We start from the raw sequence: 17,896 nt of genomic DNA, 5'->3' as shown, positions 1-17,896 counted from the left end.
GAGACAGAAGCAGAGCATTGGCGAATCTCATGCCAACCGGAAAAAAATGTACGGAGTCCCGAGCAAGGGCACGTTTCCGAAATGGCTTGGATACTGCTTTCACTTGAACAATGTAACCACATTCCCAAGTTGACCACTGGTGTCCAAGGGCGGTCAAAACTATCGAAGCGGCGCAAACAGAAGAAATCACTGCCGGATGCTATTGATAGAGGGATCCGAAAGAAACTTGGGGTGTGGCTTCGGTGACATTGCTTATTCAACCTTTCGTTCTTGTCGGCAATCTTGACATTTTCTTCCTAGGTCATTCGGCCGATATACCTACTTATGGCGGCTCACAAATTGTTTCTTTCTCCCTTACGTGAACTAATGACACCGAAAGCACGGTAATTTGATTCTGTTCCCTTATCAGTGGCAAGAGGGCACGCCGTAACTATGCTTCAGGGAGAACCGACCTAAGGGGCTAACAGCCTCACTCTATCGAGCAATGAATGGATGACTTTGGTATGGGAACTACCTTAGCGACAAGATTCAACCAATATCCTTGATAACCCACCAACATGGCACTGCAAACGTCGCCGCCAATTCTGTTGAACTCAACGGGTATTCTGGAGCACTAATATTGGGCAGATTCCGTCACGCTGCAACCAGACAGTCCTCACTCATCCTGGATCTTAACTACCACTTTGCGAGATCCCCCAGCTCCAGATCGCTGGTGATGGTACGCTTTGAGAGCATCTTCGAATCCGCCTTCGCCAATCACTTCGTACTCCGCTGGGAGCAATTTTCCTTCCTTGATCAATCCCACAATCACTGGAATGTACTTTCCCATCAATTCGTTGAATTCTTTTGCTTCGGGTCTACCGATGCCGCCTAGTCGGACTAAATAGGACTTGCCTCCTTCGAAATCGGTGATGCCAGTCCAGTCATTGGTAGTCGAAAAGAATTTAGCCGTGCTTTGGCTCGCCTTGAACAACTCTTTGGGCAGGATTGGATCGTCTGCCGCGACAGCATCAAAGACCCTGGAAACCTGGCCCGACGTGATGTCCATAACGTCTTTGACTTGTTCCTCAAGCGGTTTCTTGTAGTCAAAAGGAACCGCATCGAAATCCTTGACTATAGAGGCCGACTTGGTAGAGCATGAAGCGGCCACCTTGTAACCGCACGCCTTAGCAAGCTGGATGGCGCATTTGCCGACGCTGCTTGCGCCTCCCAAGACAATCACCCATTCATCCCGAGGCCCGGGGAGATTTTGGGGGTCGGGCAATGGAATATTGAGGCCTGCAAACACCCCCAGACAAGCGGTCTCGCTCGCCACACCCAAGGTTACAGCTTCAATAAGAGAAATATTCTTTGGCTTGGGCATGGTGACGCAGGCGTCCATCAAGAAGTACTCTTGACCAGCAGAATATCCTTTCGAGCCTAGCCTAGTGCAGCCGAAGACCTCGTCGCCTGGTTTGAACCCATATTTGGACGCTGCCTCTTCTCCAGCTTCGACCACGATACCGCCTGCATCGACAGCAAGGACGAGGGGCCAGTCGACCACGAGTAAGCCATAAGCCGCCATGAAAGTGTCGCTGTGGCCTTGTCAGCTAGGAAAAGATTCTCCTTCGCACAGTGCGAATGCAGGTAGGGTGAACGGCTGGACCCGGAGAAGCGTCGTTTATGCATGATACAAAGCACGGTGATGTCTCCTGTTTGGTAGTTCTTACTTACACGGGATTGATAGCAGTCCACACAGATTTCACGAGCAGCTGATCTGGACCTGGAGATGGCTTTTCAAGGTCATCGACGACCTTCGGTTCCGCCCCAACATTGGCAAAGATAACACCTTTCATGGTTGGATTTTCGAGACAAAATGGTTGAGAGCGGAAAAGGGGTCACGAAAATAGAGAGCCTTGTGGAATTATGACATCCAACAACCCTTTGAACAGACTCTTTATAACACTACAATTGGCAGGCAGATGAGAAATCTCCTGGTAGGCAGCAAAACCGTGTTACGCACAGGGCTTTGCTGTCGAATCAACGACACTCTACCAAGACAAGAAATCAACGTTCTGCGACAACACGTGGCTTTTGTCTGCATCTGCATCGAGATATCTCCCAGAAATTATTGACAGCTGATTCGCCTGTCATGAAAGACTTTCTGCTGCGAGGGCACCCAAAGTGGAATGATTGAGGGGTCTAAGCCTGGGCACACCGGAACATATTCAAGGTGTGTACAAGCCAAGGAGTTGGAATTGAGAAATGATTTGGAACCAGAAAGCTTACATAAGGAAAATATGCCGCTATCGAGGTACTTTGGTGGGCTTCATGTCAAGTCCGAATACGAAGAGCCTAAGGAGGAGATCCGTTGTTGGTTTGGTCTGAACAAGTCAGCATGGTTGTTTACCATTTGTATCATTTAGGAGAATAGCATTGATGATTGAGATGCAGAAGACACTCCCTGGTCAAGGTTGATTGACAGGAGCGTAAAGCTGACAAAGGTTTACCTTCTGAGAAAGCCTTCGTGTCAAGATGGGCTCGAGGAGGAGTCAAAGGGCCATAGTCGAGTGGCTCCGATTAGATGCACCGAAGTCGATCTCACCGTGTTTGCGCGAGGTCTCTGAGGTATACAATGGGCATTCTTAAAGTCCCAGTCAAAATTCAGAGTGGGACTGAAGATGAAAAAGACGTGTTTGGATGTACTGACCCCCTTCGTCCAGCGCTACCGGGTGGAGGACAAGAGCGCAAGAACGGATGCCGCTCCGCCCGATAAGAATAACTTAGTCAGCCATTCGGCGAACTGGCGATTCAGCAATCCGCCCGAACTCCGTAACTTCAAGTTGCTCTGCTCAACAATTCAGCTTCTTCACGCTTCCTAGTACTCTTATTTTCCCTTGCAGCTCCTCGGCCTTTCTTTATCTTCTTCTATCACCTTCGCATCTTGAAGTCACGCCATCTACATCATGGCTGCCCGGCAGTCAGTGCGGCTGCTCGCACGCCAAATCACCTCTCAATGCTCACAACCTCCACCTCTCGCTCGACGAACATTCTCCTCAATCTCCCCCTGCCTCTCTGCGCATAATTTTGCGATGCCTGCCATGTCACCCACCATGACCGAAGGAAATATTTCAAGTTGGAGAGTCAAAGAGGGCGATTCTTTCTCGGCCGGAGACGTTCTACTAGAAATCGAGACCGACAAGGCTACCATGGACGTCGAAGCTCAAGATGATGGTGTTATGGTCAAGATCTTTGCTGAAAATGGCACAAAATCTGTCAAAGTTGGCGCAAGGATAGCTGTGTTCGGTGACCCTGGCGATGATGTGTCGAGTTTAGAAATTCCCCCCGACGACTCTAAACCAGTACAACCTGAGCCAAAGGCAGAATCCACTCCACCGAAGGAGACAAAGACCACCCCGGAAACCAAGAAACCAGCAAAAGATCAACCAAAAATTACTCCTACCGGACCAGGCCAAAACCCGAAATACCCTCTTTACCCCTCTGTCATTGCCCTCATCCATGAGAACCATATCCCGGATCAAGACGTCGCCAAAATCACCGCCACTGGTCCGAATGGTCGACTCTTGAAGGGCGACGTGCTGGCATATCTGGGCGCCATTAAATCCGACTACTCAGCCCAACAATCTAAACGAATCGAACACATGGCTCACCTAGACCTAAGCAATGTCAAGGTCATGCCAACAGCACCCAAACCGACAGCTGCTCCTACGGCTGCTCCTCCAGCGGAAGTCCCTATTCCAAAACTCAGCAGCATCAGCTTGACCGTCTCCTTAGCCGAAGTACTCAAAGTACAGAAACGAATCGAAGACACACTAGGCGTGACAGTACCACTGTCCACCTTCCTTGCCCGTGCTGTCGACCTAGCCAACGACGATCTTCCCAAACCCGAGGATACCAAACCCTCAGCCGACGACCTCTTCAATGCCGTACTCGGATTGAACTCCATTCCCACGACCTCAAGGGGCACCTATCTCCCTCAAATTGATGCGTTGCCCCACCCAACGCCTAGAAAAGCCCTCTCGCGATCCAAACCATCCATATCAAGGAAGCCGGACATCATCGACATTTTATCCGGGAAAGCTATTCCTAAACGCTCTTCCTCTTCCTCGTCGCGGGTAGCAGGACGCAACTTGACTACGGCAGACGGCGCTATAAACGTCTTCAGCCTGACAGTCCCAGCAGGTGAGGAACAACGCGCTCGCACCTTTCTCGAGCGCGTCAAGACCGTATTGCAAGTTGAACCTGGAAAATTAATCCTCTAGATTGGGGAAGAACCACGTTCCAAGCGTCGGCGCTGCGGTTGATAGTACTGGCACGCATGTATTAATGGAATGATCCTAGGAGCGGGGGAGGCGGAAAGAAAAGCAGGTGCATGAGATATCTTATGTGTGGTGCGCCTTTTATCAAAAGTCTTCTGCTTCGATATTTCCACATTCTCGAATGACACATCCCGTGTACAAAGAAACCACGTCGAGCGCTCGGAGCATGCAGTGGGAATCTTGGGAGGATTCATTTAGGTTTGCTTCACAATTTGCAAGCGTGTACAGAAATATATCTCACCCTTCTAATTGACACCCAGACATATTTCTCCCGAGCCCCTCCTGACTTCTCATCCATCCCGGAAAACCCTTCCTTGAAACATCTGCGTTCTCCCTCTAACGAGCGATTTAATACACAGCGCAATGCCCTGCAAAACCCAGTCCCGACTCTGACTTTGATTCCCAATCAGTTGATGCTCAGCAATCTGAAGCCTCTCCGTGGCGATTCCATGCCGGAATCATACCCGGACAAAGGTACACGTCCCATCCCATTTGCTTCGAATCTTTGATTACATTGTTTCGCTAAGCTAAATGCACTACGTCCAACAAGAGCAGGGGTTCTCAGAGGCAAGAGAGTTCAAACTTCGAAGACGATTGGGGCCCACACATGCAAGTGAACGAACGGTGTTACAGCATCGACGAAGCATCGACGCATTTGAGAAGCACTGTCTGAACTTCCACCGAGACCCTTCTCAGTGCCGTGTGCCGATGGTCTTGGGGCCGTCGACATGGGCTATAAAGGTTGCTTCCCAGCCTGTCTTGTTCTTTGCTCTTTTACGGAAGTATCGAGTTTCATATCGATACTTCGATTGAGTGACAAAGGTATTCTGTTGCAAGAGGTTCGGTATTCTAAGCAAGTCATTACCTAGTAACAGACTAGTCTCAACGTCTAATATCTGCCTCTACATCGACAAGAAGAAAAGCCATCTATCACCTATCCCTTTTGAGTCCTTGACCGACCGACGGAGACACAAAGACACCTTACTCGAGCAACATGCAGCATACAGAAAAGATGAAGCTCCGAGGCAACGAACCCGCCACGGAACAAACAGTCCCAGTCCTAGATCATGCTGAGACCGCAACCATTGAGCATGTGAACATCACAAGCGTTCAAGGACCACGAACTCGAACTCGAGCTCGAACATGATCCTGAACAATTCGTCATTAGCACCGGCAAAAGCCGCTTGAAGCACAAAAATCGGCCCCCACGTCCTCAGCATGATTTGTATCCTCTACATCACCTGTCATCGACCGCATCAACATGGGCAACGCCAAAGTGCTCAGCATGCGGACCGACCTGTTCACCGACACTGGTTCTCGCTTCAACGTGACTGTCAGGGTGGGGGCGTACTACAGAACGAGAGTGGAGATTCGACAATAACATTACTATCCAGTGCACTAAGACGAGAGACAAAGAACATGAAAACAGTGCGAGGCTATCCTAGATACTTATAGCCTTGTGGTGTAGTCATGCCGCAAGGCTCCCACGCAGGCACACAAGGCTACCGACAGCCACAGTGGGTCCGTGGCAGGCACCCCGCAGGCTCCGATGAGCCTGCCAGGTTGTGCCGTAACAGTGACTCTCGTCTATTTTCCCGCATACCTCGCGGCCATGAGGGTGTCGGCAAACCTCGTCGCAGTTCCAACGCACTCGTTGAACACTGTCACTACCGATGGTGGGGCGCCTTTTGGCATCGGTATTGCTCATGAATCTCGAAGGGCTTCTCGTGGTTGCGGCGGTGGCGGATGTGGGGATGTAATGCCAGGGCTAATCGAACAGTAGAGATTCCTGGAGGAATTGAATGAGGCGTTCATGCGTGGTTGGTCTCGAGTGTTGAATCTCCCTATCTACGCTGTGCGATTTTTCGGTTTGAAAAGATACAAAATTCTGCATAAAAGCCGACCCGAATCCAGGTTGCCAAAACTGATTTGCTCGACTTCGACTCGCTGATGAGAAATTCAACACTCTCATGGATGAAATGAATCTCCAGGGAGAAGAGGGTTGTAAGAATTCAACTGACTTGACATGGATGCCAATTCCAGACTCGCATCTTGAGACAGCGGGAAATCCGAGCGGTATTCTTTGTAAAGCCTTTCGGCTTCTAGTCTTGTCTCAAGGTCGGCGGTTCCGGCCCAGGCCAATACAAGACACAGACCCATGTAGCAAGAACCTAAGGGACGAAAAATGGTGGCATCTTCTGCTAGAGATACAATTTCCTTGATCAAACAGTCCGATTCTGATTCGAGGTTGACGTCATGCTCAAGGCTCAAAGAACGGAGGATGCCGTTGAGGATAGTTTGGACCAGCAGCGCTAGACCATACATGCGTTGATGCCCCCCATACAGTCTCATAACTGGAGACGAAAACATATCTTGGACAGGACTGGATTGCAAATCCCGAAACTTCTGAGCTGATTCCAGGTAATTGGCTTGTGCGACTCTCAAAGGTGCCTTGAGAGGATCATAAAGGATCTTTGTTTCCCTGCACAAGTTCCGGAGTTCATCTTCTTGTTGATCTCTCAAGGCAATTCTGCCGCGTTCCAGGATGGGAGGGACTCGAGCAAGGCTATTCATCATGTTGCCTGCACCTGTCCTTTGGTCCAGTTCGTTTTGCACAAGAGTTTCCCAGTCTTCGCGCGTGAAATGGATTCTATTATTGAAAAGCCCTTCGAAAAGCTAGGTGACCATTTGTCAGCTCTGGGCATGTTATTCGGAATGGGGGCCGATTGTTACCACAGGGCCTCGAAGGGTCAGGAGCAGTACGGATTCAAATTGGTCTTCTGGGTTGTACGGTCGGGTTCCTCTTGCTTTCAGAATCTTGGCCGCGCCTTCGCAGTGACCGGTGTAACGGGTTCCTTCCAGGCCAATAAACATCTATAAACATGTAAGAAGGGAACTTTTTTTGGATGGTCAAAGTCAGGTTTCACCCACCTGACACATCAAAAGAATCATTACCGCACACAATGTATTCGCAGAGCAAGCCTCGACGGGATCGTCTAAGCATTTTCTGAGGGCGTTAAGTGCTTGGGAGTATTTTGCAAGAGCTTGAGGAATAACATCACCCCCAGCGATAATGAGTCTTTGGTGTGCGGTGATGAGACAACTAGCAGCGGCATCGAGAGCTTCGTTTGAGCCCAAGCGTTTGGGAACCTGTAATAGAAAACCTCCATAGGCCCATATTAGGTTATATTTCAGGTTTGTCGCGGGCTGGACTCTCTCGGCGAACCCGCTGACCAGGATTGTCAGCGCGTTACTCGGAGGAGAAGAGACTCTTCCCACACTCGAGCGCCCTTCTGCGTCCGAATGCGTCGAGCTGGATCGCTCAATCTTAGCAGCCTGAAATCTGTGGGATTGGTCTTTGAATTGGAACCTCCGTTGGCCGGATCCCACACAGGGTATCCCAAGACGACTACATCGCGAACAAGGTGTCGTTTCGTCGCACTTTGATTGAGTCAGCCGCGTGATCCCTCTATTGCAGTCTTTATGCCAACCTTCTTCTTCTGTTGGCGACAGGCTTCACAGGCTCTTCCGGATGGAACTCCTGGCATGGTGTGAGTATGTCCCACTCCTGAAGTTGCTTGGAGGTCAACGTCTTCGGTTCAATCCCAGAAGGATAAACACCACATACCTCTGTATTTCGAGTAGATATTCTACGGTCGGTCGCCTGAAGAGACGAAACCAAGGAGTTGAACGCGGCTGAGGAACAGCCAAGAAGGAAAAGCGACGGGAAATGGCAGAGGCCATAGGTCAGAATCGCCCCCACTTTGGGAAGACGCGATGCCGCCAAGCATTAAAGGCCGGTAATTAGAAAAAGGGGGCCGTGAAAATGTATCCATCCGGATGAGAGGAAGGAAAGAGAAACATGGATGGGCAAGGGAAGAGTAAAGCAAAGGTAAGAAAGGTCAAAGATGAAGGAAGGGGATAGAGAGAATCTGATAAAACTGTTTCATGTCAGGGGGATATTTAGAATGCCAGCATGGTCAGCTCAACTTTCCGGCTCTTCCCGTCCACACTTCCTTCTTTCATTCCGAAGGAGCAAATTTTCAAATTTCAGGGCTCATTTAGCTCTGTCATGCCTTTCCTGTACTTGTTGAGTTCGTTGAGTTCCCTATGCCCAGATACCCGGCCAGACCTGCCTGTTCCAAAACCTGAATAACGTCCAGCTGGATAGTCATATTATGCAGTTGCAGCGCGTGCTCATAATAAGGAAGATCTTTGTCGTGGAAAACCACGCGATTCACCATGACGTCGATTGGAAATATTCCAGACTTATAGTCTGTGAAGAGCAGCTCCACGACAGCGGTTTGGTTGGTCACGGCGCGGAGGGGAACGGTGTTGTTCCCTGGTGGGAGGACTACATCCTGGAGCGTCGAGTTCCCAATGGAGAACCCCCCAACGAACATGGACATGGTGAGATTGCCCAGGGAATAGGTGGTGACGGTGGGGTTGGGGATGACAACGGTGCCGTGGGCGTTGCTGCCGTCAGGTTGAGCGGTTGTGATGAGGGCAAATTCAGTCACATTGAAGCCTTTGAGCCCGTTTAATCCTGCAGGTTCGTTAGCCTTGGACGACGGAAGGATGGTCCATGGAAAAGAAAAACACACCTTTCATCATGATTTTCTTGTTGTAGTCTACCGTGGTCTTGGGCAGCTTTCCGTACTTCAGGCCTCCCTTGCCCTTCAGGTAGATACTGTATTCTTCGCTGAGGAGAGTTGTCTCGGCGTATTTGAAGAATTCATTGTTATGCTCAATTTGAACTCCCTGGCTGATGTGAATTTGAGAGCCGTTGGCGGCTTTGATTGCCGGTACTGAGATCTGGACGAAGGGAGTGGTGGAATCCTCCAGACACAAATCTGCTTCGAAGGCGTCGAGCTTCGCCTGTAAGCTGGAGTTGGACAAGAAGAGGCTGTCAAGTTCCAAGTCCAATGAGTTTGGAGCAGGATTCAACAGGGACATTGAGGTCACTTCAAGAGCCGATTTGTCGATTGCTGATTGCGCAGCGTGAGGATAGGCAACGTAGACCCTTGTATGTTGTCAGGCATTTGAACCGCACGCTGAGCCAGGCGTCGGGGGGTGGAAATAGGAATCTTACACGGGCAACACAACGACCAAAACAACAATGATGAATACTATAGTGTATATCCACCAAAATCGTGCGCAATGTCTCTTGAACTTGGGTCTGAACCCGGGTTTCGCAGTAGGAGCACCTTCGTACTCAGCGTGTGTCGGATTCGCTTTTTCTGAATCTGCCGCCATGATTGAAAATCAATCGAGAAAAAGAACGTGCGGGTGGAATTTTGATGTCGAGACATGTTGAAACGAGTGACCAATATCAGAGAAACAACCCCACGGATGTTATTCGAGACAGGGGGCGTTTTCCATCGGCGCTGTTACCTCTTCCTGAAAGTTGAGTCTTCTATGAATAATGACAGAGGAAAATCACACACAGGCACACAGCAAGGTCCAGCATTACACGAAACAAGCCGTCCACCAACCAATACAAGGAATGATTGTTCTTTCACATGCCAATTGCCAGCCACCTTTGATATTACCGAGGAGTCGAACCAACACTTGGTTATCCTGGACGCCAACTTCGAGAGGATCAGCACCTTTGCTGATCGGGGGGATTACCATCTGGAGGTGGTGGGATGTGACTGTAATGTAGTGGGTAGCAATCAAATAGGAAAGGTTTTCGGGTACGGCAAGGCTAACCCAACTCGTTATAATTGTCCTAGATCGGCAAGCGAATCGGAGCAAGCCTGAAAGCTGCTCAAACTTTGGCGGATGAGCCTCGTCCGCTAACCCGGGGAAACCCTTCTAGCGGCATACAGTTCACGTTGAAGCATGAATGCCGCCGACTTGAAGTGTGAACATAATACAGCCCATTCAACGGCCAAATGGTCTATTCGCATAGGGACCCGTCGAGATGCGAGGTACGGACCGAGAGATCTATTTACCAATTGTTGGCACGATTCGAGATTAGATACCATTCTTTATTGGACCGGAACAATATTACCTAGATAGTGTTGGGCGCACGCTGGGGTAAAATACTATCTACCAAGTAGGATGACCCTCCGACCTGCCTCCCATGTAACATTCCGAGGTCCATTTGCTTGATCGCTGTGTCTTTGAAGAACCCCAAGCTTTTCTTCTCGCTAACGACTCTCCACTTGGCCAACACCCTGGACCGCAGTACGTATTAGGTAGTATGTCTTGCATTTGAGTTTTTTTGGTTCTTGTGCTGTACTGTCTAGATAGCACATTGCCTGCTCTGCTCCACACCGGAGATCCCATGATTGGAGCATTATTCGCAGGCATTTTCATTTGCGTACAGTGTCAAAGGTAACGAGTGCTTGGAGAGCTTGGGCTGGTCCCGTTGAAAAATCTTTACACCAGAACAAGTGGCGACGTGAAGCTCCTTCTGGCTACATCCCCTGACGCCCCTGGTAGGGAGTGACCTTTCCCACGGGGTCCCGCAAGTCACGCGCCAGCCTGGGTCTCTCAAGCCTTCCGGGGTGGACCAGGGGCCCGAGGATGTCAGTACCAAGACTCTCGCCATCTCAAGTTCTTCCGACGACTGGCGCACATCACCCCATATTCCAGCGTCCATGTGGCCAGCATGAGATGCTCATCTAGGGAAACTCCAGTACGGTTTCAATTCTTGCCGAGTGTCCCATTATTCGTACCGATACACGACATGCACTCCTCCGTCTGATTGATCACTAGTAGGATGGTCAGATCGTCGAGAATTCTTCCCGTCATATTGCAAAGAAAGCTCCCACAGTTGCCATCCTCGGACAAATTCGGAGGATGCAGGCTAGCTAGACGAGGACCAAAGCTATTGCCATTAACTAGCTCAGCATCGCTGTCAACCTTGTTCATGCTGAGAAAACCCCATGTTGATGATGGGATTTTGTGGGAAGGTGTTGTCCTCCAGCAGGGATATTATGCCATTTATCTCGCACAAGATCGGCAAAGGCCAGGCCATGAAAACCCCCCTGTACGAGCGTCCCCCCCGTCTCTAATTTCACGCTCGGCGAAAGTCAACTGGGGGGGTAATCCGGTTGTTTGAAATCGAAAAGATGCCAACTGCTCCCTCAGCTACGGACTTCTTCACCCGGACCGAGGGTCGAGAATCTTGAAGAGAAGCTTTTCATGCACTATCGAGTCTTGAGACTTGTCACAAGAAGCCCCATACCTAGGTCCGCTACATGGGGTCTGTCTTCTATCTGCATGACTCGATGGTATGTGCAATCCATTCCTCCAGGATCCGAGTGCCCGTCTGGTTTGACCCCTTACGCTACAGACATCCTTCGCGAATGCGGGACATGTGATTCCGGAAAAGAGATTACAAGATTTATGCTATCCATTATATGCTATCCAGCCATATTAACTAGGAATTTGCGTTGCATCAGCCGCCTCTTTTATCGCGATTTGTTTTGCTTGCTCTTCTGGGGCCAAGGCCTCGAATGCGGCGGTGTTGACGTCCCACTGTTTGACACACTCGGGGTCCCAGTTACACTTTTCAACCTCTCCGTACACAGGATGTTTGTACCGAGGATGTGTGGCCGGCCACCCGGACGCATGGTAATGATGCTTGACCAAAGCGGTCTTAGCATTGTGATTACCAGACTCTGAGTGTCCCTGTCCCGCTGCAAAGGCTTCCACGGTGAGAACTAGGATGCCGCCCACAAGCTTGGATTCCCCCAAGTTGTGAAAGTTCTCCCACTGAACCTCCTCACCGCTTCGACTAGCCATCTCCGCCAGCACCGCTTTCGTGAAAGCGGACGGACCCGTACCGCTGATCACCTCATCGAAGTCAAGCTGAATCTCAGACATCGGTACGCCTTGTTTCGCGGCGACTTCGTTGAGCCAGTTCAAGATGTGGTCAATGAGCTTCATCATGACGGGAAGTCTGGGTTTGCACATAAACGTCCACTGACAAAAGGACTCACATTTTCCTCCCAATATGCTGTGGTTCTTGAACTCTGGCTGGTCAACCTCGATGCCAATAACCATGTCGATGTCCTTTTCGTTGTATCGCACTGGAATGAACCGATCAATGGGCTTCAGGGCTTCGACGTCGATATCTGTGTATACGCCCCCTTCAGCATACATCACCAGGTATCGCAAGAGATCGGCCTTGACGATCTTGGCAGTAAGCGACCTGTACGTGTGAACAATATCGAGACGGTTCAACCCCCCAGGGCCGTAATGCGTTTCCACATAATACAGATCATTTTGGTCGGTCAACACTTCATATCGGTGGTTTGGATTCTTCAGCGTCCAAGTACGTGCCACTGTCAAGTCTCTTTCCTCGAAGCCCAGTGGATCGACCTTCCAAGTCTGCCATATCTTTTGCGGAAATCTCCCGGTCCCCAAAGTTGCGTGGTATGACACTTCAGCACTGAAGTCGCCGAACGAGCCAGCAGAAGATAGACATAACGTCAACAACAGTAGTATCAAGCATGTCGGTAAGATTCTGCGGATGGTTTTCGAAGAACAGAAACCAAATATAGGTGTTGTTGTTGGGGAGCCCATTGTTCCTATAGTGATCTTCTTTTGAAGTGCCACCAAGTTTGACAAGACGACAGACACCTCGGGTACTTCTGAGGCCGGACGAAAGATCTCAAGCATTATAGCAAATTTCGGAGCAAACATCATCACTCCCCATATTCACCGCTGGCGGATTTTCCCCCAGCCGCATCCTCGTAGGCTCTGGATGATTGGGGAGCTACTCTAAAAGGTCCATGAGGTTAGCGAGCAACTCGCATGAAGCTTGTTGACGTCAATCTTTTTAAACTAGTATCCAGATACATAGGATGCTGCAAGTTGGGAAAGACGATATCCTGGTAGGAATAGAACAGGTAGCTTTGCAGCAGCATTGCTGCCCATCCTATCATCCAATAGGGGAGAGAGCCTTGCCGTTCCTGAACAAGATTACTTTCCGCATTAGACCTTCAGGCTAACCATTGGAGGCCTAGGTTTGTTGTCTCCACCATCGTCATTCTTTGGCACGTAGAGGTTGAGTCGGTGGGCGATCGCACATTTCGAGGCCTAAGAAGAAAAAGTATCGGATGGTTGGACTCTACATGTTCCGGGCTAGGTATCTTCGCCGATGGCTGGTCTCTCGCTGATCCTGTACCCCAGGCCCCACTGCCTCGGCTTGAAGTCAAGGGCGAGGGGCCCCGGCCCGGCGCTTACAGGGTCATTACAGGGCACATTCACGGCATGTGGTAAAATCACATATCGGACCATGACCACTAGACCCTCAACGATCTCCGGAGAATCCTTCGATACCTCGGGAACTGGGAGCTTTTGTTTGTCGTTGCATGTGAAAAATGCTGAGCGTTGGAGCTCTTCACCGTCACTGACGTGGGACAATGATAAAGTTTACGGAGCAACAGCGGGGTTAAAGCTCATCTCACCTAGTTGTGCTGCTCGTGCTGAGCTCCTATGAGCCTTAAATCTGGTGTTGCAGCGACCACAATCGCGTACACATATATTCGTCGCCATTCGTTCTGTCCCAACCCCGCTCATAAGAATCAAAATATCCTTCAGTCCAGGTTAAGCCGCCCAAGATGCCCTCCCAACATGACAGTCTGCTGGAAAAGGGCCACCTGAATGGGCTGAAAGAAGAGACAAGCCTCCCCTTTGCCAATCAGATACAGACCTGGACTCTTAGCATTCTGAAACCGTCGTTCGACGACAAGAATCAGGTGCAAAGCGTGAACACTAGACGAACAGCATATCTGGATGGCCTGAGAGGATTCGCAGCACTCCTCGTGTACTGGGGTCATCATGAATTATGGGCTCATGACGCACTCTCGCCAGATCGGATCTTAGAGAATGCATTCGGATACGACAGGCAGTATTACTTCGTATGTCTACCAGGAATCCGGACATTTTTCTCTGGTGGTCACTTCGCAGTGACTATCTTCTTCGTTCTCTCCGGATATGTCTTGTCAGCCAAGCCCATGACGATGATCCATACCGGCGACTACAGGAGACTAGGAGACAGTTTGGCATCGGCATTATTCAGACGATGGCTTCGGCTTCATATTCCGGTCATCTGTACAACCTTCTTATACATGACATCGTGGCATGTGTTTAAGTATCGTGCAGACCCATGCCCTCTGTCAAGCTACCGTGAAGAGCTTTGGAACTGGTACTCAGAGTTCAAAAACTTCAGCTTTGTTTTCAGAACAGGCGGCGAGCCATGGTTCAGCTACAGCTTTCATGCCTGGTCTATTCCCGTCGAGTTCAGGGGTTCCATTGCTATTTACACATCACTCTTAGCGTTTTCCAGGCTGACCAGGAACGCGCGGCTGTGGTGTGAAGTGGGACTTATCATCTACTTCATGTACATCGTGGACGGCTGGTTTTGTTCTCTTTTTGTGGCGGGAATGCTTCTTTGCGATCTCGACCTACTCGAACAAGACGATAACCTGCCGCGCTTCTTTTCGAAATTGGCCCCAATTAAGAGAAGTATTTTCTCCAGTCTTCTCATCATCAGCGTGTATCTCGGCGGCGTTCCTTCTTACAACCGGGACATTCACGTGCTGAGAGAATCACCTGGCTGGTATTATTTATCACTGCTGAAACCGCAAGCCGTCTTCGATTACAAATGGTTTTACCTTTTCTGGGCCTCGACCTTTCTTGTTGCTTCGATTCAACGAATTTCATGGCTGAAATCGTTCTTCGAAACACGATTCAATCAATATCTCGGCCGCATATCATTTGCCTTCTACTTGGTCCACGGGCCTATACTTTGGTCACTCGGCGACAGGATATATGCAGCCGTCGGATGGTCAAGGGAAAGTCATGCCACAAACATCCCCAAGTGGATCAATATCCTGCAGCTACCCAAAATTGGACCTTTCGGCCTGGAATTGAGCTTTCTCCTTCCGCAGTTGATCCTCCTCCCAGCTACCTTATGGATCGCGGGAGTAGCAACTGCATTGATTGATGAACCAAGCGTGAATTTCTCGCAATGGCTATATAGTCGCGCATTGGCGCAGAAAAAGTTGTAGAAAGCGTGAGATTTGTGGCATAATCACTCGAACATCACGCCTTGCGTGCTCAACAGGGAGCTGAAGCTGGTAGAGTAATGTGTCAGTCTGTGGGATTCACCCTGGGCCGAATTCACAAGTCATCAGTGGCGGGGTGAAGAAATCCACAGCTGACGTAGACTAATGCCAGAACGAGTAGGAAATTTCAATATAATAGGAACGAATCTATTGACCCTAGCCCGTGGGCGAAGCCTCGGCACGGAGGCTGGGTGTGCTCAAGGTATAACCTGTACATATACCTAATACACACATATAATAACCTTCGCCACTGACTCCGAGGGCTTTTTCTGGCCATCGAGCATTCCGACCTTTCTTCACATATCAACCGTTCTCCCAGACAATGTTGGCCAAAGGGTTAAGACGCCTCGTCCTCATAACTGGACTACTAATCTTCGTTGCCTGTGCTTTCATGGTCGTTTACGGATATGATTTCGTAACACTGCCGCTGCTGCGAAACGGTTTTATGAAAAATGAGCCCAGCACGGCCGGGAATGACATATCCGAGACGCATCACGAAGTCTTCTCGGTTTCGACGCCGGACAGAAAGTATTTTTGGATCGAATTTGGCGAAGACGCTGCTATGAATCCCAACATATTACCACACCCGACACTGCACGACACATGGATCATTGTCGCTCAAGAAGTAAAGGGTTCGGCGACAGCGCCGTCATGGTTTACCGAGTTGGTTTGTGAAGCGAGATTCAAGAAAGGCAGGCTGGCGTGTATCAAGCCGCCGAAAATATTACCTATAGCAGCAACGACGGGTGACAAGTGTGTCGGTGACTTGTCATACTTTGGCCTGAATATTGGACCTCACGACGCAAGGGTCTTTTACGGACCAAAATCGCCGTATGTCATATATGGGTCAAATTCTGTCTATACGTGCTTTGGGCAATGGATCCAAGATTTCAGAATGCTCGTTGGCTGGCCTTCGGAAATCATTGAGGGAACTCAATACCGAATGGCGACTGAACTTCGGAGGCCGGCGCCATTTGGCCCAGTCGAGAAGAATTGGTTCATATTCTGGGACAAGGATGGTGATGCTTACGTTCATTACGACATCTTTCCGAATCGAGTGTTCGCTAAACTAGAAGAGGATGGATCTGTGGGTGAAAACCTGGCGCCTCTGGCCATGTTCAACGACCAGCAGTGCATGAACATGCACATGCCCAGAGTCGCTGAGCAATTAGAGTCGATTCACCAGGCGACCAACTCCCTTTCAATCACCCTTTGTGAACGATCGGATTTGAGCTGCGAACCCAATGACTCGAATACATATATCCTGACCATCTTCCAGCACAAAAGTTTCTATTCCTTCCACAGCGAGTACGAACCCTATGTCATGCTGTTTGAGCAAACGGCTCCTTTTGGGATTTACGGCATCTCTTCCAAACCGATCTGGATCCATGGCCGCAAAGCCGGTGAGGCCGTAAGACCAGATGGCCTAGAGCTCGAAGCATTGGACGCATGGAATCAATCAGAGATGTTTTACGTGACCTCGATAAGCTGGAAGTCGCACGGACAGGAGTATCATGGATACAGCAACGACGTCTTGTTTATCAACTTTGGGATTGAAGACGCACAGTCCGGCGGAATCGATGTCGTAGCTGGCGATTTACTGGAAGGCCTTAAACTATGTTCTTCAGTCTGATGAGCCTGACATCGAAATGTGCTGCGACGTAGCTGTTCCAACCCCATCACTGAAGGAAGGTGCAGTAAATAGTACCAAAAGGATTTCAACACAAAATTCGCTCTCTGTTCGGATACAAGAATATTCGTATGGCCCGTTCGTTGTCCCTCTCATGACAAAAGAAAATTAATACTCCTGCCTATATCACCACAGAAGTGGAAGTCTGGCCGGTTTGCAGGACTATGAACTGAACCAAAGCGAGCGTGACAATAACGACATCTTCCATGAGCTGCGGGTTTTCTACCATTTGGCCCTTAGACGTCTAGTTGTGGCAAGCGGCTGAGTCGTGGACAGAGGAATAGTTGAATGGGCCTTTGTGTTTGTTTGCTCTTCCAACCTGTGAATCCCACGTGAAAGGTGCGAGAGAGGACTTGTGCGGGCATGGCTGGACAGGATAGAGAGGACTGCCACCCGATCAAGGGTTAATGACGAAGCTATAGGCCTGGGGCGCTGGATATTTCAGATTGAAGTTGATGTCCGTGGTGTCGAAGCTCCTACTGCAGAATTTTGCATCGTTGGTCTAGCCAAGCTCTCGTCATACTAACCCGGGGAGTCGATTACAATAGGCTTAGACGGTGGGAGAATCCTTTGAGCCTTGGGGCTGAGCTGCTGCGCAGTTGTCGGTCACGGCTGGCGGGTCCCCACGTCATACAGTATTCCGCCTTTCATTGGCTATATAGCGCGACACTAACCAGATACGGGTCAATGCAGCGCTCCCAAGAGACCATTCTCTCCCTAGTGTTTGATCAACAACCGCCAGCCTTGCTCTCCAGATCGGATTTTCCAGCAATACGAACACAGGTCGCTTTGATTTT

General features: G+C 49.8%; 7 protein-coding genes across 7 annotated transcripts; 3 read left to right on the top strand and 4 right to left on the bottom strand.

Moving 5' to 3' along the window:
- Nucleotides 1–655: 655 nt before the first annotated feature.
- Nucleotides 656–1,835, bottom strand: Z518_01712 (uncharacterized protein; the record flags this gene model as incomplete). The annotated part of the gene is made up of 2 exons (XM_013422310.1): nt 656–1,574; nt 1,714–1,835. The coding sequence occupies 2 exons, from the start codon at nt 1,833–1,835 to the stop codon at nt 656–658; spliced, it is 1,041 nt and encodes a 346-aa protein (XP_013277764.1).
- Nucleotides 1,836–2,945: 1,110 nt separating this feature from the next.
- On the top strand, nt 2,946–4,262 carry Z518_01711 (uncharacterized protein; the record flags this gene model as incomplete). Its single annotated transcript, XM_013422309.1, has 1 exon — nt 2,946–4,262. The coding sequence occupies one exon, from the start codon at nt 2,946–2,948 to the stop codon at nt 4,260–4,262; it is 1,317 nt and encodes a 438-aa protein (XP_013277763.1).
- A 2,025-nt stretch (nt 4,263–6,287) lies between these two features.
- Nucleotides 6,288–7,867, bottom strand: Z518_01710 (uncharacterized protein; the record flags this gene model as incomplete). Its single annotated transcript, XM_013422308.1, has 4 exons — nt 6,288–6,995; nt 7,053–7,193; nt 7,251–7,760; nt 7,811–7,867. 4 exons carry the CDS (start codon nt 7,865–7,867, stop codon nt 6,288–6,290), a joined length of 1,416 nt encoding a protein of 471 aa, XP_013277762.1.
- Nucleotides 7,868–8,389: 522 nt separating this feature from the next.
- Z518_01709 (uncharacterized protein) lies at nt 8,390–9,575 on the bottom strand (the record flags this gene model as incomplete). The annotated part of the gene is made up of 3 exons (XM_013422307.1): nt 8,390–8,865; nt 8,924–9,342; nt 9,412–9,575. The coding sequence occupies 3 exons, from the start codon at nt 9,573–9,575 to the stop codon at nt 8,390–8,392; spliced, it is 1,059 nt and encodes a 352-aa protein (XP_013277761.1).
- Nucleotides 9,576–11,708: 2,133 nt separating this feature from the next.
- Nucleotides 11,709–12,860, bottom strand: Z518_01708 (uncharacterized protein; the record flags this gene model as incomplete). The annotated part of the gene is made up of 1 exon (XM_013422306.1): nt 11,709–12,860. One exon carries the CDS (start codon nt 12,858–12,860, stop codon nt 11,709–11,711), a length of 1,152 nt encoding a protein of 383 aa, XP_013277760.1.
- Nucleotides 12,861–13,900: 1,040 nt separating this feature from the next.
- Z518_01707 (uncharacterized protein) lies at nt 13,901–15,352 on the top strand (the record flags this gene model as incomplete). Its single annotated transcript, XM_013422305.1, has 1 exon — nt 13,901–15,352. The coding sequence occupies one exon, from the start codon at nt 13,901–13,903 to the stop codon at nt 15,350–15,352; it is 1,452 nt and encodes a 483-aa protein (XP_013277759.1).
- A 379-nt stretch (nt 15,353–15,731) lies between these two features.
- Z518_01706 (uncharacterized protein) lies at nt 15,732–17,042 on the top strand (the record flags this gene model as incomplete). Its single annotated transcript, XM_013422304.1, has 1 exon — nt 15,732–17,042. One exon carries the CDS (start codon nt 15,732–15,734, stop codon nt 17,040–17,042), a length of 1,311 nt encoding a protein of 436 aa, XP_013277758.1.
- Nucleotides 17,043–17,896: the final 854 nt, after the last annotated feature.

This window comes from Rhinocladiella mackenziei (genome assembly GCF_000835555.1).
Source record: "Rhinocladiella mackenziei CBS 650.93 unplaced genomic scaffold supercont1.1, whole genome shotgun sequence".
NCBI classification, from domain to species: Eukaryota; Fungi; Ascomycota; class Eurotiomycetes; order Chaetothyriales; family Herpotrichiellaceae; genus Rhinocladiella; species Rhinocladiella mackenziei.
The sequence above is the reverse complement of the archived record's forward strand: the minus strand, read 5'-3'. Positions and strand labels throughout refer to the sequence as shown.